This window comes from Cavenderia fasciculata, assembly GCF_000203815.1.
Source record: "Cavenderia fasciculata unplaced genomic scaffold Scf_EUAJFUG01CK1KI-5, whole genome shotgun sequence".
NCBI classification, from domain to species: Eukaryota; Evosea; class Eumycetozoa; order Acytosteliales; family Cavenderiaceae; genus Cavenderia; species Cavenderia fasciculata.
Window position 1 is genome coordinate 65,479 of NW_004457637.1, and position 23,789 is coordinate 89,267.

General features: G+C 30.8%; 8 protein-coding genes across 8 annotated transcripts; 5 read left to right on the top strand and 3 right to left on the bottom strand.

Moving 5' to 3' along the window:
• Nucleotides 1-1,216: 1,216 nt before the first annotated feature.
• On the bottom strand, nucleotides 1,217-2,624 carry DFA_10653 (uncharacterized protein; the record flags this gene model as incomplete). The annotated part of the gene is made up of 5 exons (XM_004351244.1): nucleotides 1,217-1,374; nucleotides 1,463-1,595; nucleotides 1,690-1,742; nucleotides 2,342-2,513; nucleotides 2,616-2,624. 5 exons carry the CDS (start codon nucleotides 2,622-2,624, stop codon nucleotides 1,217-1,219), a joined length of 525 nt encoding a protein of 174 aa, XP_004351296.1.
• Nucleotides 2,625-2,733: 109 nt separating this feature from the next.
• Nucleotides 2,734-5,846, top strand: DFA_10654 (uncharacterized protein; the record flags this gene model as incomplete). Its single annotated transcript, XM_004351245.1, has 8 exons — nucleotides 2,734-2,745; nucleotides 2,777-2,830; nucleotides 3,023-3,608; nucleotides 4,025-4,188; nucleotides 4,271-4,336; nucleotides 4,429-4,589; nucleotides 4,675-5,000; nucleotides 5,068-5,846. 8 exons carry the CDS (start codon nucleotides 2,734-2,736, stop codon nucleotides 5,844-5,846), a joined length of 2,148 nt encoding a protein of 715 aa, XP_004351297.1.
• A 569-nt stretch (nucleotides 5,847-6,415) lies between these two features.
• On the top strand, nucleotides 6,416-7,788 carry DFA_10655 (phosphoesterase; the record flags this gene model as incomplete). The annotated part of the gene is made up of 4 exons (XM_004351246.1): nucleotides 6,416-6,836; nucleotides 6,951-7,259; nucleotides 7,341-7,561; nucleotides 7,606-7,788. 4 exons carry the CDS (start codon nucleotides 6,416-6,418, stop codon nucleotides 7,786-7,788), a joined length of 1,134 nt encoding a protein of 377 aa, XP_004351298.1.
• A 134-nt stretch (nucleotides 7,789-7,922) lies between these two features.
• msh5 (mutS like protein) lies at nucleotides 7,923-11,672 on the bottom strand (the record flags this gene model as incomplete). The annotated part of the gene is made up of 11 exons (XM_004351247.1): nucleotides 7,923-8,241; nucleotides 8,320-8,554; nucleotides 8,633-8,899; nucleotides 8,968-9,343; nucleotides 9,419-9,580; nucleotides 9,657-9,890; nucleotides 9,968-10,169; nucleotides 10,237-10,398; nucleotides 10,478-10,584; nucleotides 10,697-10,917; nucleotides 10,994-11,672. 11 exons carry the CDS (start codon nucleotides 11,670-11,672, stop codon nucleotides 7,923-7,925), a joined length of 2,964 nt encoding a protein of 987 aa, XP_004351299.1.
• Nucleotides 11,673-11,912: 240 nt separating this feature from the next.
• On the top strand, nucleotides 11,913-12,970 carry DFA_10657 (FKBP-type peptidylprolyl cis-trans isomerase; the record flags this gene model as incomplete). Its single annotated transcript, XM_004351248.1, has 2 exons — nucleotides 11,913-11,922; nucleotides 12,012-12,970. The coding sequence occupies 2 exons, from the start codon at nucleotides 11,913-11,915 to the stop codon at nucleotides 12,968-12,970; spliced, it is 969 nt and encodes a 322-aa protein (XP_004351300.1).
• Nucleotides 12,971-13,109: 139 nt separating this feature from the next.
• DFA_10658 (uncharacterized protein) lies at nucleotides 13,110-14,765 on the bottom strand (the record flags this gene model as incomplete). The annotated part of the gene is made up of 2 exons (XM_004351249.1): nucleotides 13,110-13,938; nucleotides 14,026-14,765. 2 exons carry the CDS (start codon nucleotides 14,763-14,765, stop codon nucleotides 13,110-13,112), a joined length of 1,569 nt encoding a protein of 522 aa, XP_004351301.1.
• Nucleotides 14,766-14,970: 205 nt separating this feature from the next.
• On the top strand, nucleotides 14,971-18,615 carry DFA_10659 (peptidase C19 family protein; the record flags this gene model as incomplete). Its single annotated transcript, XM_004351250.1, has 5 exons — nucleotides 14,971-15,120; nucleotides 15,195-15,575; nucleotides 15,673-16,261; nucleotides 16,370-18,510; nucleotides 18,589-18,615. 5 exons carry the CDS (start codon nucleotides 14,971-14,973, stop codon nucleotides 18,613-18,615), a joined length of 3,288 nt encoding a protein of 1,095 aa, XP_004351302.1.
• Nucleotides 18,616-18,855: 240 nt separating this feature from the next.
• Nucleotides 18,856-22,960, top strand: DFA_10660 (tenascin; the record flags this gene model as incomplete). Its single annotated transcript, XM_004351251.1, has 10 exons — nucleotides 18,856-18,961; nucleotides 19,050-19,173; nucleotides 19,268-19,744; nucleotides 19,830-19,904; nucleotides 19,974-20,192; nucleotides 20,278-20,353; nucleotides 20,374-20,396; nucleotides 20,527-20,588; nucleotides 20,680-21,978; nucleotides 22,056-22,960. 10 exons carry the CDS (start codon nucleotides 18,856-18,858, stop codon nucleotides 22,958-22,960), a joined length of 3,366 nt encoding a protein of 1,121 aa, XP_004351303.1.
• Nucleotides 22,961-23,789: the final 829 nt, after the last annotated feature.

Sequence of the window (23,789 nt, forward strand, 5' to 3'; positions counted from 1 at the left end):
TGTAATCATATGATGATGATCTGAAAGAAAACACAACCATTCATTATTTTTTTAAAATAATATCCAAAGATGTGATCTTGACAAGAAAGCAACCAAGTGGTGGTCGAGGTGGTGGTAGTGATTTAAAATCCACTCTCCCTATTTAGGTATATTGTACGACAGGATACATATGTGTTGGTGTATGATGAAGATTTGATTTCACAAATGTGGATACCACAAAAAATAATCCAATCGAGATTTGCAACTGGAATGTTGTGTTGTTGGTTGTTGTTGTAAATGTAATAATACAAGAGAGTGTGTGGTGTGAAAGAGATAATTTTAAATGTGCTTTTGCGTGTGCGTGCGTGCGTGTGTGTGTGAAGATGTGGATGTGGATGACAAGGGTGGTGGTGGTTATCCTTACTATACCTACAATAATAATTTGTATAACTACTTGCTAGTTGTACTCTCTCTCTCTCTACCAAGTTTTTTTTTTGTTTCCTCCAAAGGATGGAAAGAAAATCGATGTGTGAACATACCATGGTCGATGTAATATATATATATATATATTACATTACATCTATACGTATAGATGTTGTGAAGAATGATGAATGGTGTTCAAAACTGTCCGATACGATATCAACCATACCATTAACTTGACAAATAGATTTAATCTATATTAACAGATGTGTTACTTACTTACTCGCTTACACCTATCCATCTGACTGCCAACTGGGGGTTGACATTACATTCAACCATTTGAAGTGTATGAGTATGGATAGTGTTAACCATATGGAATTATTAATTTGAATGTTATAACCATACATTCATTCCTCTCTTGCAAGAGAAAGAGACAGAGAGAGTAGTTCATATGTCAACCAATCTACCTTGTTGTTGTTGTTGTAATACTCGTTCTTGTCAAAGTCATCAACTAACTGTATAACTATAGTCAATGCTTACACGACACACATGTAAGCTCATCTCTAGAATAGAGAGGTTCTTTTCTTGAATTTGGATATATACATTGCATGCATGTTTAGTTGGTTGTATATATATATATATATACATATAAATATATGATGAGTGAACAAACAAATGGCATCACCTCAAGTGGAACTAGAGGGGCATTTGCTTGCAAACGCATTTTAGATTTATTTATTACAAAGGGGGGAGGTATATTTATTTATTTTGGGTTTTGATTGTATTAAGACATAATATAACATATATTTATAATAATTTAGTTTTGGTCATTGTGGTGAGAGAAGTAGTCGTTACCACCTCCACCAGAGACTGAGGAGCTGACACCTGGGTCGTTGGTTGGGGTGTATGCAGCTTGTGAGGATTGTGGACCAGAAGCGCTGTTGAATCTACGGAAAGAGTCTGAGGTTTGACCAGCTACAAATAATGGTAATAAAAGTAATTCATTAATTAGTAACTGATAAAGTATTACATATATATTACAATTTGATTGTGTGTTACTTACATGGAGCTTGCTTGCCAATGTCGGTGGTTGGGACGTATGGAGCAGTGGCAGATTGTGGACCAGAAGCAGCGGTACCTGGACGTCTGTAACCTTCACCAGAGTTACCTGATGGGGCAGCTTTTCCTGGGTCAAGCTATTTTCATTATAAAAATGATTAATATTATTAATATTCATATTCACACAGAATCTAAATGATTGATAAATCATTTTATAATATGTGTACATACCTTTGGGGAGTAGGTTGAGGTGGAGGATGCTGGACCGGCTAATGTTCTTCTCACTAATAAAAGAATGGTGGTTGGTCGTTAGTCATTCATTCATTCATCTTAACAATCCCATTATTATTTAATTTTATCTTGCAACAAAGTCACAACTTCAACCTTTCCTCATGACTTATATGTTGTTGAAGACAACAATATATAGTCTCTTAATCTTATCCAATTATTATTATTATTCTATTCTTTTTTTTTTTTTGTTTTACTTACTTTTTAATAGTATAGATAATAAATAGATATATTTGAAAGTATGATGTATGAGAATGAAGTTTTAATCACCTCTGCTGAGAGGAGTGAGTTGGTTAGGTTGAAAAAATTGTGTTCAAAATTGTTTGAAAAAAAATTGTTTGAAGAGAATGGGTGGCCAACCTCTATTAAAATGGGTATGAGCCCATTTTTTCAGCTAATTTGGACACCAAACTATTTTATACACCAAACCGCTCTGCCACACTAATAAGTTTAAAATTTATATGAATTTGCTCCAGTCAGATGATAGGTCTTTGGAAAATAAATAATATTCTCTCTCTCTGGCGTTGAGATACCTTATGTAGGATTCTTACTTGTCGGTTAGGGGGTTCTGATTAATCATCGTCGTGATACATGCACGCATAATTTAATGCCACGCGACAATCGATTTCATTGTTTATTATAAATACAATAATAAATATCTTTGAGACTGCCCCGCCTACAGGATTAAAATAATTGGAGACCACCCATCCATCTATCCATCCATTTAATATTACATTACTTTTATTTTCTATTCTATTATTATTATTCTATAGAATATAAAAATATATTTAAAATTGTTATTTATTCCGTGTCGTGAAGATTGAGATTAAGTTTGTCGTTATTATTATTATTAGTAACCCCCAACATACCCATCCCATCAATCCACTCCGGAGAGTAAAGAAGTATCATGTTCTCTTCGGTTTTTTATTTAATTTTTTTGAATTTTTTTTTTTTTGGGTTGGAGAAAGAAAACTGCTCACACAAAATATGTCAGCTGTTGTAAATCCATTTCAATTATAATTTACTTTAGCGTGAAAAAAGAAAGAAAGAAAGAAAGAAAGAAAGAAATACTTTAGTTAGTTTAGTTAGTTAGTTTAGTTGTTTTGTTTGTCCACAGTCCTTAGAAGAAAGAAGAAGAACAAACATCTATCTATATCTTTACTACTACTACGATTTCACATTAAGATAAGAAAAGACTTTATACACTTCTACTACTACATTTACATTTAATTAAATATCTATCTCAGTCTTTGAGAATCATTTCGTTTATAATAAGATGATGAATAATAATAATAATAATAATAACAGTCCAAATAATAATAATCTTAATAGTCCTATTAATAATAATAATACATTATCAAATAGTCCAAACAATAACAATACTAATAATGTCAACAACAGTCCAAACAACAATAACAATAACTTTTTACAAGGTGGAGGAGGTATGAATAGTTTAAGTTCAATGATGATGCCCAACAGCAACAATATGAATAGTAATTTGAATGGCGGCATCGGAGGAGGAGGAGGCATGGGAGGATATTCCTCCAACGCCAATACCAATATGATGGGTAATTATAACATGAACATGAACATGAATCAAATGAATAGTAATTTGAATGGCGGCGTAGGCAGCGGCATGATGGGAGGAGCAGCAGTAGGATTAGGTCTAGGAAACTTTAACAACATGAACAATAACATGAATAATAACATGAACAACAATATGAATAATAATATGAATAATAACATGAATAATAATATGAATAATAATAATAATAGTAACAACAATAATAATAGACGTAATAATAATAACAATAATGGAGGACCAAAAGTTGAAGGACCAGTATTGTACAAAGATGCAAATGGTATGTAATACTAATTTCAAAAATCATCTGATCTATTTTTTTTTTTTTCTTTATTTCTTTCTTTCTTTTCTATTCTCTATTTCTATTCAATATTATTGCAATGTTGTGCGAGCGAGCAAGCGAGTGTGCCCTACCACTTGTCAACAACAAGCCCCCACACATTAGGATGATAATGAGGATATATGATCCAACGCAACAAATACCCTACCTTTTTTTTTTAAACACCCTTTTGTCCATCTGTCATGTGATTTTGATTTGATTTGAAGTTGATCAACTAACCATTTAATTAATTACCTCTATATATATTTATTTATCACATGATTTTAATATTTCTATCCAAAAATTCATGAATTGATTTAAACATAAAACAACCTTTGATCTTTCTCTCTCTCTCTTTTTTTAAATAATCACAACAGGTAAAGTAGTAGGAGAAAAAGAAAAACCAGGTCGTACCTTGTTTGTTAGAAACATTGCCTACAATGTAAAGGAAGATGAAATTGTTGCCATGTTTTCCAAATACGGTGAAATCAGAAAGAAATTCTCTGCCATTGAGAATAGAGGTATTTCTTTTATTACTTTTGTAAGTTACAAACAAAACAAAATACTTTTAAACAAAAGAAAGAAAGGAATCAAAATATTTATTTATTTATTTATTTTATTAGTATGATATTAGAGAAGCAGAGGCAGCCAAAAATGATGTCCAAGGTATTATTTTACAAGGTAGATCCGTAAGTATATCATAACAATTTATATAATATTATTGTTAATAATATTTTATACAAATGATTAATTTTCTTTTCTTTTTTATTTCTTTTTCTAGATTGATGTTCATTTTTCAATTCCAAAGAATCAAAGTGATGAGAGTGCATTTTCAGGTTATATTTTAGTAAAGAATAATACTATTCCTATGAATGAGTTGAGAACTTTCTTTAGTACCTATGGTGATTTAAAGGATGTAACTGAATACAAGAATGGACAACTGTAAGTAAAAAAAAACAAAAACAAAACAAATATCAAATCAAAATATTAATTTAATTTGATTTATTTTATTATTTATTATTTTTAGATTGGTTGAGTTTTATGATACTAGAGCATGTGACAAGGCAATGAAGGAAGCACATGGACAAGAATTAGCAGGCCAATCTCTTGATCTTGGTAGTTGGGCACCAAAGGAAACTCCAACCATTATTGATGCATCTGATGGAATGATAAAGGAACATAGAGGTGGTCGTGGTGGAGGTCGTAACAATAACAACAACAATAACAATAATAACAATAATAATAACAACAATAATAATAATAGAGGTGGAAGTGGACCAATGAGAAATAATTATCAATCAGATCGTAACCAAGAATATAAAAATAATTCAAGAAGAGGTGGTGGAGATGACAGTAAGTATACATATATATAGTAAATACAATTTTTTATTTAACAAACTAACCATTTTTTTTTTATTAGGATATAATAACAACAATAATAATAATAATAATAATAGTAACCAAAATTTCAACAATAATCAAAACTTTAACCAAAACAACTTTGGATCTGGTGGATTTAATAGTGGATACAATAACAATAACATGAACAACAACAACTACAACAATAACAATATGAACCAAAACTATAACAACAATTACAACAATATGAATAATGGTGGTTTAGGTATGAATTCTGGAGGAGCCATGATGGGTAATGCTGGTGGTATGTTGAATATGATGAGCAATGGTGTCGGATTTGGAGGAGCAGGTGGATTCATGGGAGGAGGTGATATGAGCCAATTCGGAGCATCAAACAATAACATGAATATGAACATGATGAACAACAACTCAAATTTCAATGCCGGTGGTAGTGGTGCCAACTCAATGATGAATAGTTTGTCCATGAACAATATGATGGGAGGTAACAATAACTCCAATTTGAACATGAACCGAAACACAATAGGAGGTGGTGCAGCATTACCTAGTGTAGGAGGAGGAGTAGGAGTAGGTGTAGGTGTAGGAGGAGGTTTCCCCGATCAATTCAACAGTGGTAGCGGTGTAGGAGGAGGAGGAAATGACGGCTTCCCAGTAAACGATGAAGCCAACAAGCAAGAATTGTTGGCAAAGATTAGCAGACTTGCTCAAACTCTCAAAGTACCACCTTTCAACAATAACTGGAGTAATCAAAACAATAATACTAACAACAATAACAATAACAATAATAATAATTCCACCTCTCCCTATCAACCAACTGTTTGAGTCGAGCCAGTCAACCAACCAATCAAACAAACACATACATACCTTATCCACTCACCTTACACTCGCCAGCGATTAAGTACGATGATCTTCAATTAATGAATGAATGAATATATCTATAATTGAGATTGTTTTTATTTATTCAATTTATTTTGTAAATAATATTAATATTTCCAACAACCAAAAACAAAAAACAAAAATAAACCTAAACCTTTAAACAATTTAATACGATATTTTACAATCGACTTTGATTCTACAGAATTCCACAGTGTTCCCAACTTTCGAAAAATGGAATATTTAAATTTCTCGAGACAGGGCAAAGAAGGAAGCGACGGTTGGAAAAAAAAGCTCGATTGAAAATTCTCAGTCTCAGAGACGAGCAATCAATCGATCCACCCTCCTCACCTCAATTTTAAGCACACTATGTGTTTATAAAAGTCAGTTTTAATCAATCACCCTTAATTACCACCACCCTTCTTTAACTTTAAAGTTATTTATATATTCTATAATATTATAGAATCATCAAGAGATTTAGTTAGTTTAGCTAGAAACACCTCCTCGCGATGATGATGATGAAAAGTGTAATACTATTACTTCTTTTAATCAGTTTATTGGCTGTATCACAAGTATCAGCTATGAATACAGTCAATTGTACCAATGTAAATGGAGACAACTTTTTCAACAAGTGTATGATGAACAATGAGAATGTACTACCATTGATGGCAAACTTTATCATGCAGTTTGTCAATCCACGTACCGTTGCCTACACTGTCACCAGCTTGTTGTTGATTCTACCAGCAATGTTTTTGGTCGGTGCCTCTCCATCGGTCTATCCAGCACTCAAGAACAAGTATGTATCGATGCGTATCACCATCGTACACATGCTTCATCGTGCTGCCTATCCATTGGTACTTGGTGTTGGTCTCTATGCAATCTTTCGTCAACGTCGTCCATGTGAATGTAATGGTGTTCATGTTGGTAGTTATTATGGTAGTATGTATCAATCAACACAAACATTGAAATGAATGAGATTTCATTCAAACTTTTTATTCTAGTAGTTTGATTAACATATATATATCTTTTCTATTTCTATTTTCAATTTCTTAGTGCCATCTGGTGATGCCATGGCAGGAGGTATTTTAGGTGCCTTTTTAATTGATTCTGCACCATTTTATCCACTCTTTGCTAGAGTTGCAGGTGTCTTGTTGATGGCTTGCGTTTGTTTTGAACGTACCATCTTGGGTTTCCATACTGTTGGTCAAGTCCTCACTGGTACATCTATTGGTTTCTTCCTTCATTTCTATTCAACTCGTGTTCCACAATGGGTACTCATCATTGATATCATTGCTCAATGGGTTCTTTCAATCCTTGCTTTACAATTGGATAAGGATTTAGTTTATGCTTCAAATGATCCAAGTATGAAAAGAAAAAGGAAGAAATAAGAAGGAATGATTATTGATTATTAATAATCTTTCTTTATTTACTATTATTATTTAGATAATTTATGGGTATGGTTTGTTTGGGGTTTATCATTCCAAATTTTAGTGTTGTTCCATTTATTCAGACTTGGAAAGAATCCATTGACTGGATGGAGTATTCTTAAAAAGAGTTACAATGCCATGTCAAAACCAGATTTAAATATTCAAGCAGAAGCTCATGATCAATTATTATCATTCTCTATTAGTCCAGTATGTTATATCACAATCAAAATGAGTAGAGTAGGTAGATACAGTTTTATTAATTAATTGTTTTTTATTTGTAGACAAGTGACGATGAAGAATCAAGAGAAAGATTAAATAGAAGAATTGTTATGGATTCTGACATTGTTTTCACAGTAATTGCATTTATTCCATTCTTGGCAGTTAACTTTATCTCTTATTGTATGCAAAATTGGAATTGGATGGTTAGAACCAGTTCCTCTGCCAATGGAGGTACTCACATGTAATATAATTACACAACTTTAAAAATTCTTCTTCCCTCTTCTTCCTCTTTCTTTTTATTGTTTAAAGAAATATATATTACAAAATAAATTAAAATTAAAATTTACGGCATTATAAATGAATGATTTATTTATTGTTTTTATTCCTCTCTGGTGTCTTTATCATTTTCAATATCATTTCTTGATTTAATTAGATTTAAAAGATTTTCAAGTGATGGAGTAATAGATTGTAAATTATCTTCGATATGTGAAAATGAATCCAACAATTGATTGTAAAATTGTATACGATTGGATTCTTTTTCGGTGGTTGGTAACGGTTCAAAATAGTTGCAATTGATGGTTTTAAATTTCATTTGATGTTTGATAATTTCCATTGTACGTATTAATATATCCTTTGAAACTCCTGCATTCATTGCACATGTTAAACCAAAACTTTGAGTTGATTTTTTATTAATCAATCTAGAAAATAAAAAATAAAATATTTAAGTAAAAAAAAGAATGCAATACTGAATGGTGTGAATATATATATTTTCATACTTGTAAAGAGGAATATAATTTGAAATATCTAATCCAAGACTATTACTATCATCAATAATAAATTCCATTGAATTAAATAATATTTGATTGTTCATTTCAGGAGTAAACAAATCAAACAATTCATAAAAGTGAGTACACATTAGTGTAATTGGTGCATTATCTTTAAATAATAAAAATTCAATCAATGAATATAATATTGAAATTCCATCTTTTGGATTGGTTCCTTTTCCAAATTCTAAAGAAAATTAAATAAAAATTAAAATGTTAATAAAATCTGAATGTGTTTTTAGTTTACTCTATTACTATTTTTTACCATCAATAATTAATAAAGAGTTTGAAGTTGAAAATCTAGTCATTTGTGATATTTGTTTACAATCAATCATGAATGATGACTCTGATACCATACAACTTTCTCTTGATGATACTCTTGTAAATATTCTATCACACAAACAAATATCAGCAGAGCTTGCAGGAACAAAACACCCCAAATGAGTTAAAAATACAATGATTGCAACTTGTTTTAAATAAATTGATTTACCACTTTGATTTGGTCCTGTAATAAATAGAAATTGTTTTTTCTCTAAATAAATATAAAGATAAATATTAGAACATGAATTTTCGTTGAAATGTATATATATTTATAATTACCATTATTATTATTATTAATATTATTATCAATATTATCTATTGTATTAATTTTAGTATCATTTGGAATAAAAGTTTGAACACAAATTTCTTGAAGAGGATGTCTTCCATTTACAATATTGATTCGATGTTCATTGTTGATTGTTGGTTTGACAAAATTCAACTCTTTGGAGGCCAGAGCAAGTGAAATAAAACAATCGAGTTGGGAACAATAGTTACAAATTGCTACCAATTGTGAAACATTTTCGAGTACCTTGTCAACGATTGATCTTTCAATCCTTGATTGAATGTCAATAATATCATGATGAATATCACCAAAATATTCATCCAATTCTTTTGTTTTTTCATTTTGAAAATAAATATATTGTGATGTTTGAAACTAAATAGAAAAAGTAAGTAAATATATATATATTTATATAGAAAACTTTGAATCTCCTTTCATTGTCTGACATACCAAAAATTTTAAACCTTTAATATTTTTTTGAGTTTGAATTGGTACTGTATGAGAAATAGGGATACATATTAAACATCCCAATTGTGGATAATAAACAAAATGAAATGATTCTATCCATGTTATTCTTGAAAATTTGGTTTTTTCTATTTCTCCTGTATTTGTCTAAAAAACAAAAAAAGAAGAAGGTTAGCAATACAATTCAATTTCTTCTATTTATAGTTGATTGGATTGTACAAACCAAAATTGAACTCATTGAATTAAAAACTTCTCTTAATTTATCCAATTGTTGATCAAATCCATCTCTAATATAAAGTTGACGGAATTTTAATATATGTTCCAATGAAAATGTATTTTCAAAATGTTCAAACAAATCTTTAATTGAATCCAATGCTATATGTGTTCCTTTAATCAAATTGGGTGTATCAGGTGAATTTTCAATTATTGTTATAATTTGAAAATAATTGTAAAGAGTCTAGAAAAGATAGTTGATAATTTGAACAAATATGAGAAAAGTTATAGTCTGATAGACATAATTATTTTTAAACATACATTATAGATTGAAATTAAATCATTACAAGGTGATTGAGAAAGTGATAATCTATTCAATATCATATGTAAATCTCTAATATTTCCAATTGAAACTAATAGTTCTTGAATGATTGTAGATTGTGATTGATCCAATAACCACTCTATTACATCTAATCTATCTTCAATAATAGTTCTTTGTCTTGATGGTCTCATAAACCATGATCTAAATAAAATAAAAAAAAGTAAATATAATATAAATGATCACATATAAATGTATTGATGTAACATACTTTAACATTCTTTTACCAATTTTTGATTTTGTTTTGTTTAATATCCCAAATAAACTTAAACCTTCTTTTGAATTTCCAAATGAATAACAACTTGGATGTTGTTCATTTGAAAATATTTGTAATGAATATAATGAATTTATATCCATATGTAAATATTGATCTCTATATTAAAACATTAGGAAAGTAAAAAGTTAATAAATATAAAATATTAAATAATAATATATATGATTTGATAACAAACAAAGAAATATGTTGAATTTCATTGATTTGTAAATTCTCTAATGTTTCAAATTCGTCCAATGCCAAAAATTTAGATAAATAAGATAATAATCCACTTGTTGCTTTAATCTAAATATATATATAAAGTAAATGTTAATAGTAAAGGAGAACAATGTTTTTAATATTCAATTGTGTTTTATAAAATGACAAGACTAACCATTTCCTGACACTCAAAATCAACTTGAGTTTCAAGGTAGTGAGATTTTGCATGGAAATCATCTTGACATGGTAACTTTAGATTAAACAATCTAGTCTTTCCAAGATCATAATCAAAATCAGATTGTTTGGCTGTATAGATAACACTTTCATATTCAGGTGTTTCATTTAAATTGATTTGATCAATAAACTTTTGTGGCATTCTTGAAGGTACAATAATCATCTTTGGTTTAATTTGTTGTTTTACTTTTTAAAAAATAAAAGAAAAGAGGGTTTAGTAAAGTAGATTAAATTTATCTATGTTCTCTCTCTTCTCACTTACAAATAGTTAAACAATTAAAAGAATCGTCTTCCCAACTTTCACTCATTGACAAGGTTGATGTCATATGATCGTAATAAGCAATACCTAATTTCAATTTGTTATAAATAACTGCCAATGTTGGTCTACTATTACTATTACCACTATTACCATTACGATTATTATCATTTTGAAAAGATGGAGGTGTATTCTTTATAATTTGTTCAGATTTAATAGATGAAGAAATACTACTACTACTAACACCACTCTTTAATGTCGACGACGACAACAACAAAGACGACGATGATAATGTTGTTGGTTTCCTAATTGAATTTGTAGTAGTGGTGGTCGAGGTACCATGAATTATTGGAGCTTTAGGTGTAACGGTTGTTGACCTTGATTTTGGTGTTGTTGTAGGTGTTTTAAATTGACTCTTATTATTACCTAATCCTCCTAATCCTCCTAATCCTTCTCCACCTACTCTACCCTTTTCATATTGTTGTATTAATAATTGGTCAGGAAATTCATTATCAATCCAATTAATCGCAGCAGAAAGTGTAGTATTTCTAGTAGTTGTACCTCCTCCTCTATCTGCTGTGTCATAATCATCATCATCCTCTATTTCATCCTCATCTTCATCCAAACCAAGTTGAATATCATTGATTATACTATTGCTATTATTCTTCTTCTTTTTGTTACTCATTTTTGAAAGAAAGAAGATTAATTAATTAGATTAAAGAAATAACTCTAACTTCCGAATTCTGTATACTTTAACCCCTCCCTCCTTTTTTGTCAAAAATATTTAAATAAAAAAATAAATTTAAAAAAAACGAGAAAGACTGCTGCGGGTCGCCTCTCCTCCTCTCTCACCTTTAAGATCTATTTGTTGACTTATTCTTTTTTGTTAGTTCCATTTATATCTATTAAATAATATACTTATAAAATGTTTTGGGGTATGTAAAGAAATAGAGAGACACAGCATATAGTTATAGTAAACAACAATAGTAAGAGTAAACTAATGAATATGTGTTATGATATGTAGGATTGGAAATTAAAAAGGAAGCTGTCAAGTTCACACCACCATATGATACTCATGTAACTGGTGCCTGTTTGGCTGCCGCTGCCAAGGGAACCGAGCGTAACATCCTCGTCGTCAAGTACGACGGTCAAGAATACAGTTTGTGTTCATTGGTGTTGGGCAAGAACGAACACTCGTCCTTGGACCTTATTTTCGAAGAGGGCAAGGAGGTTTCATTCCAAGTATTGGGTTCTGGCCAACCAATCCACGTCACTGGTTTCTTTGTCTCGCAAATGGACGCCAATGAAGACGACGAAGACGATATGGAAGATGAAGACGAAGAGGGTCTTGAAGGTCTCGAGGGTAGCGATGACGACGAAGACGAAGATGAGGAGTTGGAAGACGACGAAGAAATCGACGAAGAATTGTTCAAGCAACTCGTCGCTGAAGAAGCTGCCAAGCAATTGAAGCGTAAGAATGCTACCGCCGCCGCCGAACAACCAATCAAGAAGACCAAGGCTGAACAAGCTGCTCCAGTTGCCAAGCCAGCTGCTGCTCCAGCCAAGCCAACTGCCTCCCCAGCCAAGAAGGAAGCTGCTGCTGCTCCAGCCAAAGCTGCCACCCCAACCAAGAACGAACAACCAAAGATTGTCAAGAATCCAAACGGTCTCATTGTCCAAGACATGATCGTCGGTTCTGGCCCAGAAGCCACCCGTGGCAAGACTGTTGCCGTCAAGTACATTGGCAAGTTGACCAACGGTAAGACCTTTGACTCATCGCTCAAGAGAACTTTTGACTTCTCTTTGGGTCTTGGTGAAGTCATCAAGGGTTGGGATCTCGGTGTTGCCGGTATGAAGGTCGGAGGCAAGCGTAGACTTACCATCCCATCCCACCTCGGTTATGGTGCTCAAGGTGCCAAGCCAGATATCCCCCCACACGCCACCCTCGTCTTTGATGTTGAATTGTGCAGAGTTGGTAGATAAATTTAAAAACCACAAATCACAAATCAAAAATAAAATCAAAAATAAAATCTTTTTTCCTTCCTTTGTAAACAACAACAAAAATATATATATATTATATTATTCAATTGGATTGGATTGGATTAGATTGATTTTTTTTTTTTTAAAATTTAAACTTTTTCTTTTTCTTTTCTTCCTTATTATTATTATCAATATTAATATTTGTTGTTGTGGTTGGGGTAGTTGTAGTTTCATCAATTGATCTTTTAGGTGTTGTTGAAAATATATCGTCACTCTCATCATCATCTGCAAAATCATTTTCAAACATTTCAGCTGTAAATACTTTTGGTTGATGATTATTATTATTATCCTTTTTGTTATTTAATTCTATATTTTTGGGTGCCGATGATTTTCCAAAGAATTTACTATTACTATTATTATTTAAATCGTCATTGTCATTTTGATTACCTTTCATCATGAGCATTGTTAATTGTTTTGTTCTTTCTTCTTCACTCATTGGTTTACTTAATAAATCTGAAATTGAATCCAATACTTGATTTCCATTATTATTATTATTATTATTCTTTAATTTATCTTGATTATCGACAACAGGTAGTTTAAATTGATTTGTTGTTGAAGTTGTTGTTTTTGAAGCTGGTAGTGTTGGTAATTTAAATCCATTATTAATATTATTATCATTTGTTGTTTCTTTTTCTTGTCCTTGCTGATCATTTAATTTTTCCAAATGACCTGGTATAGAGAAAAAAGGTTTGTTTAAACTAAAAGTATTGATTGGAGAATGACTAGTACTATTGGTGTTGCCATTGAAAGCTGATCCGTCGAATTGTTGATTTGAGACTAGGTGTACTTGATCGTTAACTAGGTTGTGAGATGGATTAGCTCCAGTATGCCCATAGCACCAATACTTTATATAGTCACCATAATATGACATAAAACTATCAAATCTTAAATCACTACAAATTGAAAGTGACCTAGAAAATAAGAAAGAAAGGTATATAAGTATTATATTCACAAATCTGTGTTATGTATATATATATATATAAATTTAATAAACATACTTTTTATAAGGTAGTTCGGGGGATATAGAAGTATCAATAGATGGAGAATAATGAGTAAGCATTATTATACTACACTCATTATCACTATCACTATTTGTTAATGATAAAGATAGTGACGATGACGACGATTCATTAACAATTGATTTGACTGTATCATTGATCCATTTAATATCATCTTTACTCCATTCCTTTTGATTACTCATCATATAGGAATGGCCACATGGTTCATCTGATGATGGACAGATATACCGATAATCGAATCCCTTGAATGCAACGGGTTCTTTAAACGACGAAGGTATTTGTGGCCACATAGTACACCCAACCAATTTAAAAGATTTACCGACATCAATTGTCTTGTTTTGCATCCATACCAACTTCTTTGATGTAAACCATTGTGATTGGTGCATTGCTTTGTTGATTGTTTGCATAGATGTAGTACCACCAATCGTAGTAGTGCCAGTGGCACCTTTGTATTTAGATGAGTATTCCAATGGACCGGGTAGATAGTATATCCTATTGATACTCTTGATTCTAATGACTGCATCTAACCATTTATACAGTGGTGATTCAGTATCAATGATATTGTCACCCTTTGTTCTTATTACTCCAATATTGCCAGCCAAAACCAACACAATATTATCACCATCTTGATTTGACAAGTTTAATAGTCTTTCATCAACTATTCCACTTTGATTAGTATCATCTAAATACAAATCAGATAATATATAGAAATGTATCATCTCTCTCTCTCTTTGAACTATTGAATGAATGGCTGATCTTCACCACCCACTCAAGCTATTATTTTTTAATAAATTTATTAAAAGTATACTTCAACTTCATTCATTCATTCATTCTTTTTCATCAATATTGTCTTCTTATTCTTTGTAGTTTTAATAATAATAATAATAGTAAGGAGAGAGGAGAGAGAGATAGAAAGAGAGATAGATGGACAAGTTAATAAATGGTATCATTCTATCACAACATGATGACCAAATAAAGAGACGACTCTTTGAGGCTGTGTTTGATAGGACACCATTCCAAACAGACCAATCAATCATTGAAGTATTAGATATAGTTTATAAATACATTGAAATGGTTAGTATATATGGATATATGTATATCTAATGATATTTTGATGATTATTAACATAAAAGATGTGTAATTTATAGAAACAAAATTTTAAATGGTGTATTTGTATTATTAGACAATTGGTCGATCAAAGAAAGAGAATTATGAATAGTTCATCATCTTCTCCAATAGATACATTGGTTCAAATATCAAATTACTTTAATCAACAAAGATCAGAGACTGTTCACAAAAAGATGTTGTTTGCAGAGACTAGTTCAAATCATGTTGGTGTATCTGATTACATTGATTTTCTCTTTATGTTGGTGATTGACTGTCGTCTAGTCGTTGTACAACCAAATAATAATAATAATAGGTATACTGATCCATTAAACCCATTTCAAGGATTTGATGCTCAAATGGTGTCTGGGACTGCCAAAGCTATCATTACTATTCATCGAAACTCTATATCAAATATATTACTTGTATGTAGCATGCATGTGAATGTGAAAGAAAGAAAGAAAGAAAGAAAGAAAGAGAGAGAGTTATTTATTAATTTAATCTATAATTTAATCTGTATAGTTTAAATTGGCAAAAATGGCAGTTACTATCAATAGATATGTTCCAATTCTTGTAAACCTTGAGAGAGAGAGAATACAGACACCTCTTATAAAGGTGTATTTAGAGTGGTTGTCTAATCTTTCTCTGTCAATAGAGCCTGCTACCTATGACGAATACATGACGTCATATCTGGGTATACTCTCAATTCTATGGGATAACTATAGTCTACCAAAAATGGAATACACCCTATCCTTTATGCTCAATAGATTAAATAGTCAAGAACATGCTTTATTAATTGTACAACAACAACAACGAGAAATTGAAAAACAAAAAGAACAAGAACCAAAGACAGAGACAGAGAAAGAGAAAGAGAAAGAGATAGAGATAGAGAAAGAGAATCAAGAACAAGAACAAAAAGAAGAACAAAAAGACATAGAATTAGAGATTATTAATTCAATTTCACCTTCACTATCAAATATATTGAATCTATCACCAATTGAATATATTCCAATATTTGTTCCATTCATTGTCAATAATGATAATGTTAGTGACATTGAATTATTTCAAACTATTCAAACTCTACTTAAATTCCCTTTGACCCCTATTAATGGTAATTAATTAATAATATTAATAATACAAACAATACCTCAATCAACTAAACTAATCAATCAATCAATCATTTATTTATTTATTTATTTTTATATTTTTATATTTTTAGCAACTTGGATTTTAGAAACATTAAACGGATTGATAAAAGCAAAAAAAGTAAAATTATTGGCATTGATTACAATTGAATGTTGTTCAATTGTTTTAAAACAAATGTTTTTAGTTGATTTAATGGTTGGAGCATTTTCAATTGTAGAGAAAATGTTATTGGGATATCAAAGTTCACCTGAAGCATATCATCAGGTGATTTGGATGTTTCCATCAATGATTGAATTTTTAAATGTATTGGAAAAACAACAACAACATTATAATGATCAAAAGAAATTACAATTAATCGATCAAGATCAAGACATTGATAATAATAATGATAGTAATGATGTACAAGCAATACCTCATTCACTTCAAACATTAGTACATAATATAACAAAAACAAAAGATAGAAAACAATTATTATTAATGGCATTAAAAGAATCAAATCAATATTTTAATCAAAATAATATTAATAACAATAATAATAATAATAATGAAAGAAAAAAAAAGAATATGATTACAACAATTTCAAAAATATCATCAATTAGAAAGAATTTTGTACAATTATCAATGATATTAATGGATCATCATATGGGGTTTCCAGAATTATATACTCCATTGGCTGAGATGTTGGTAAGGTCAGCTTCAGATATTCCACGTCCATCGATTTTTGAAGCAAAGAAAAGGTTACAAGAGAATGCTTGGAGTGTATTGGAGAATGTGTTTTATGAAAAGACAGTGATTGGTCGTACCGGATTACCCGATCGTGGTGGACTAAATAATCTTGGAAACACATGTTATATGAACTCTTTTATTCAATCTCTCTACATGACCGTCCCCATTAGAAAATATTTTATCAATTCAACTGTTGGACAACATCAACAACAACAACAAGATAGTAATAATAATAATAACAATACAACAGTTGGAGGATCATTAGTATTGGATAAATTTCAAGAGTGGAATGAAGCATCTATAAAACAAATTATGAATAGACCTCCAATCATTCGACAATTACAATTATTATTTGGGTATCTCTTCATGTCGATTAAACAAGCAGTCTCACCAACCCAATTCCTTCGAACTCTACCACCAATGTACATGTCTGGAGAACAACAAGATTCATTTGAATTTGGTCGTTTCCTTTTAGAACAAATTGATGAATTATTAAAACAATTAGATCCTTTAAACAAGAAAGAAAAGAAAGAAGAAGAAGAAAAAGAAAAGGAAAAAGAAAAGAAAGATAAAGAAGAAAAGAAAACAGTTCCAACAATAATAACTGATACATTTAGTGGACATTTGGTACAAAGTGTAACATGTAATCATTGTAAAACCATATCAAAGAAAAAGGAGGATTTTTTAGAATTATCTCTTTCATTTTCTCATTATGGAGAGAATACTAGTGGTTATGACAATAATAACAAATCAACATCGGTCAGTTCATTGATTGATTATTTCTTTTCAAAAGAATTATTACATGGCAATGAAAAATATCATTGTTCAAAATGTGATTCTTTACAAGACGCTGAAAAGACTGTACAAATGCAATATCCTCCTCCCAAACATTTAATATTGGCAATTAAACGTTTCTACTATAACCAACAAACAAAATCAATTTCAAAGCTATTAAATAATGTTGAATATTCAGAAAAATTAATTATACCAAAACATTATTTTAATCAAGAAATAGAAGAAGAAGAAGAAGAAAAAGAAACGGAAGAAAAAGAAGAAATGAAAGAAGAAGAAGAAATGAAAAAGAAGAAGAAGAAGAAAATAATAATTAAAGACGTAGAATATCAATTATATGCAGTTATATTTCATTCTGGATCAAGTGTTAATTCAGGACACTATTTCACCTATGCCAAACCATCAAATTCAAAAGAACAAGATTGGTGTCTGTTCAATGATAGCAATGTACAATTATCAGATTTCAACTCTTTCTACAACATTCCATTAAGATTCCACAGCGATACACCATATATATTATTTTATAAAAGAGTGGATGACGATGATGACGACGGTCAATTAAATAGCAACAACCAAACGATAAAACAAACGATATCATTGACACCAGAGGTTGACCAAATATCACCTTGGATCAAAAGTGATGTTCTCCGAGACAACTCAACCATGCAAAGAAATGATAATTTAAAACCTACCGATGTATGTTGTTGACAATATCACTCAACTTGATATTTATAAATTGATTTACTAATTTATTTATTATATTTTATTATATAGTCTATAAAATATAAAAATGAGATCTAATCAAATCATTGTACCAGATTGGAATAAATCTTTCATCGAAAAACCTATCCAGATTTTATTGGGCCCAACATACGCAAAAAAAAATATCTTCTCTGATCTTTTTATTTATTTTTATTTTTGATCTTCAAGAAGAAGAAGAAAAAGACATTCAGATGTTTCATACATTCTCGTTCATATTCATATTCACACCCAATCAGAGATCGAGATAGAGAATTTATTTATTTATATAGCAACAAACAAATGAATGTTATAATCACAAATCGATTTGTGTTATTAACATTCATTTTTGTATCATTACACCTTTGCAGTTTTACATTTTCACAAAACATTTTACCAGCAGAAGAATGTAGGTATTCAATCAATTACAACATGACAACCAAATCATAAATGTACTCACCAAACTTTTTTTTATTATTGTTTCTCAAACTATCTAGTAAGCTCTGCAATATTTTTAATTAGACAATATGGATTAAATATACCTCAAAATCAATCTTTTTGTGACCCTGGAACATTATTTTTATGTGAAGTTGTTGATGGATCATATCATATCACTAGAGTGTAAGTGTAAAACAACATAACAACAAAACATTCATCAATTTCTTTCTTTTTAATCATTCTTTTTAATCTATTTTTTTGTTGTTTTTGTTTCTAGTCAATTAAATGTACCAAATCCATTTGTAGATGTGGGACTTCCAGACCCCAATACTGTATTGAATATGTCCAAACTTTCAACATTTAATATTTTAAATACAAGAGTAGCACCATCGACTATAGTTGCCAACTCATCGATCCATATTATGGACTATATCAAGACTTTAAAGTCTATAACCTCCCTTACTTTACAAGATACCAGTATCCAGTATCTACCAAGCGACTTTTCAAATTTTCCCAAGCTCTCTCTAGTCAATCTCAGATTAGAACCTGATTCGGCAATCAGAGTTCCCCTAGGCTTTTTAAACAACTCTGCAGTACTATACTACAATATCCTAACACCCGTTAAATTCATCTACATTGACGACACTGTCTATTTCCCAAACTTGGCCAGTTTTAAATTTACATCAAATTGTACCGCCTCGGGATCTCATATTCTCAATTTCACTTCAAAATCATTTCCAATGATTAGATCAGTGTATGTACTTTTATATATAAACATACTATTATTCAAAAAGAGAACCTATTTAACACTTACATACACAAATATAATATTAATATAGAGAAATAGAACTAAGTCCAGAATCAGATACAACAGTTTATTACAATATTTGGGATCCAATCAGCACATCAAATATGTATGTTCAAATACATATCTCTATTTATGATTTAATCCAACAAGGCTAACTAACTATCTTTATTTAAAGTAAATGTGGTGGTTCTGCAAATATAGATGCTACCTGTAATTTATTTATTGGGTATCCCCAGAAATTAGATTATTTAACGCTGAGTGGTCCATTATCAACATATTCCCCCTCACCAATTACCAATGTACTTTATCCCATTCTGTATTCATTGGAGCTAATTAACGTTGTGATTACCGATTTCCCTATTTCTGGTAGTTTTCCATCCTCTTTGTATACTATGTAAGTAGTAGAGTAATCTAAACAAAACAACAACAACAAAAACAATATACTAAAGTACTACTTTTTTTTTTATTATTATTTATAGAAAAGTAATTGGAGGTTTACTTGACAATATACCAGTGATCCCAGCCACAGTAAAAGTATTATATCTTGATAATAATGTATTTACTTTATTAGATAGTACGACTATTGCCAATCACCCAGGTATGGATATACTCAGTTTTTCTAATAACACTCAGTTTATGGGTCCTATCAACCAAGACTATTGCCAACATAGCCTCCTGATTCAAGACACCCTCGTAGAATCGATTCCAGATTGTTTTTGGTGTTATAGATATTTACCATTCACAACCATCTCTACTTCTTTATCTCCTCCAAACAATTTTGTTTGTAATGGTATGTAATATAAACCACTCAATAATAATTAACTATTTAATTATTTAATTTTAATTAACATAAATCAATTTTATCTTCTACTATTATTTAGTTTCAATTGATCAAAATCCAATTGTTACAAATTTGGGAAGAGCAAACTTGACTGGACAAAACTTGGGACATGGGGATATACAAACTACCAACTATAATCTAACCGGTGTGATTCCAAATCATTCTCTTTTAGCTACATTTGCTAATCCTCCAACCATAGGCACTGAAATGACATTGCAGTTTGCAACATTTTCTGGAGCACCAACTGCCAACGTCACAGTTATCGAAGCTGGAATTAAAATGGGTGAAATCAGTCTTAGAAAACAGGTTGGAGCATCTTCTCCTCGGTTGGTATTGTCAATCGAGTTGATAAATTATAATCCTACCATGATTCATACAGTCACTCTAGACAATGAACCATGCTTGTTGTTTGGTACTGTCTTACCCAATACATACGAATGGCAACCTTCGAAGAAACTTACGGCAGCTCACACATACACAGTCAACATGTCCAACACTTATTTATCAGAGACCAAGAATTTCGAAATTGAGTTACCGTATCCAATGATTCGAGTAGTTACACCTATTCCCGCCAATGAAGGAGATGCAATCACGTTGCATGGGTATTTTGGAACAACACCATCTACACTTACCGTCACAGTTTTAGACCAATTCTCTCTTCTCACTCAATGCCCAGTAGTCTCTGCCACTACATCTACCATTATTTGTAATTTAATCAACCCGATCAATGCACCAGTTGAAATCATTGTATCTGATGATTTTTTCACTAAATCTTATTTCGTGACGGCCAAATACATTTGTGATCAAACTACATCCTATTGTCATGGAAACGGAATGTGTACTGACACTGGCCAATGCATTTGCAAGAGTACTGCATGGTATGATGATTGCTCAAAATCATATCCAGTCATATCATCGGGTTATTATGACTCGGAAGATACCAAGTTGGTCCATTTAATTGGTGATTTCGGACCAAATGGACAAACCAAGTTGTTTGTCATGGTCAATAACAGTTTAACATGTACCGTCGATCTTGCACAACAACAATCAATCACTTGTCTATTAGATCAACCACCACAATATGGATTATCATCTGTCCAATTACATGTTGATGGATTTAACACATCTGTTAAAAATATATTGTTTCTTCGTCGACCAGGTGGTAGTGATAATAGTGGTGGTAGTGGTGGCAGTACAACAGGATCTGGAGGATCCGAAACACCCCAACAACAATGTCAAAGATTAACATCCAATTGTTATAATCATGGTACTTGTGACAATAATGGTATTTGTCAATGTAAAGATACTTATAATCCAGATGATAATTGTTTTACTAAATGTAAATATAAATATAAACAAAAATATATTATATCAAAATATTAATTCATTTTTATTTATTTTTTAATTTTAATTTAGTTATAAATACAACTATAAAACCAAATACAACAGATCCAACAGTATCATTTGATATTGATGGAATTGATTTTCAATTTGAAATTGTATCAATTCAAGAATTGGATTTGAATAATTTAATTGTAAAAGAATTATTTATATCAAATTATACTTGGAGCGTAAATGCAGAGACCAATAATATAACAACTATTGTCAATTATCAATTAAATACAACCAATCCAAATATAATCCCAATCGACGTGAATAGTATCATCTTTAGATCGGTTCAGGTGTTATCAACTATATCATTCTCGTCAGTGGCCAGGGATATTGAATTTGGAGACCAACAACTTCACATAAATGCAAACTCTATTAAATTGGCAATTAATATAACGAATTGGCAATACTCTTCAAATGTTGCAACACTACAAGTAGTATTTAGAACCATAGTCATTAATAATCAATCCATCGAATATGATTGTAAAGAAAAGGAAATTGAATCGTTGTCCTATGATTCATTATCATCACTTCAATATCTAAGAGTCGTCAAAGATAATATTCAATTTAATGGTAGATTTATTGATGTCGCACTTTCAGATGGTAGACCAACCTATTCACAAACACAACTCTTATCATTAACTCAATCGATTAGCAATGAACAGGAATCGATTGCATTGATTGGTATCAATCTGCCTCAATGTCAAGAGTGTATTCTCGATCCTGATTTCTCACCATTACTAATTGAAAAGAGAAATGATGGATGCGAATCCAACGATTCAAAGGCTTGGAGAATTGCAGTTGGAGTAGTCGTTGGTGTAGCTGGTGCAGTGGCCATCATCACAACTTCAATCATTACTTTTAAAAAGATACAAAAGAAAAAGAAATTTCAAGCAAATGTTGAAAATAAATTAAAGGAATTTAATTCCTAAACAACTAAAACTAAACCATTTAGTTTAGCTTTAAATGTTCAATATCGAGTTGAATGGGTTAATTAGGTCAATAATTCTCGATAGATTATCCATCTTTAAAAATAATAACATTATATATTAAATTCCTGATTCGAACCCCAGTAGTTAACTCTTGTCCAGAATCTCTACTCTAATCGATCTGATCTATTGGATTTAAATGAAGAGCCAGACTATAAACAAAAATAGAATCACAAGTTTGTGATTTTCCTGAACATAAGATGAGGTTGTAATATACTTGACATTGTTTTAAAAGAAAATAAGGGAATAAGAAAATCATCACAAACGAATGACTCCTTTGGATCAGATCCTTTGATAAAATTAAGTGTTAGTACAATGCAAAAGACGATCAAAAAGGAGATCTGATGGATACCAGCCGTACTGCTGACAAAACGGTTTGTGTGTAGAAAGATGTGGAAGATGTGGATATGGGTTGGTAAAAGGGTCTCACTCTACACAAACCATTGCAAATAAACACCAGCAAACAATGTGTGGGTGCAGTATCTGAAAATATCGTCTCTGTACACTCAAGTCTCATTACTTGACTCGTTTGAGGAGTCAGATCTGTTATCATCTGCAGAGGTGCCATGGAAAAAAAAAATTTCGAGTGCTAAAATTTCCATTTTTGGAATTTAATTTTAGAAAAACAAAATAATAATTGAAAAATCGAATTTTATTTTTGATCTAAAATGGATTTCTATAAATAAGAGATGAGATAATCCAAGTATTTCCATCCTTCATCTCTTAAGATAATCAATTATCAACAATAACAACCAAAAATATATATTTAAAC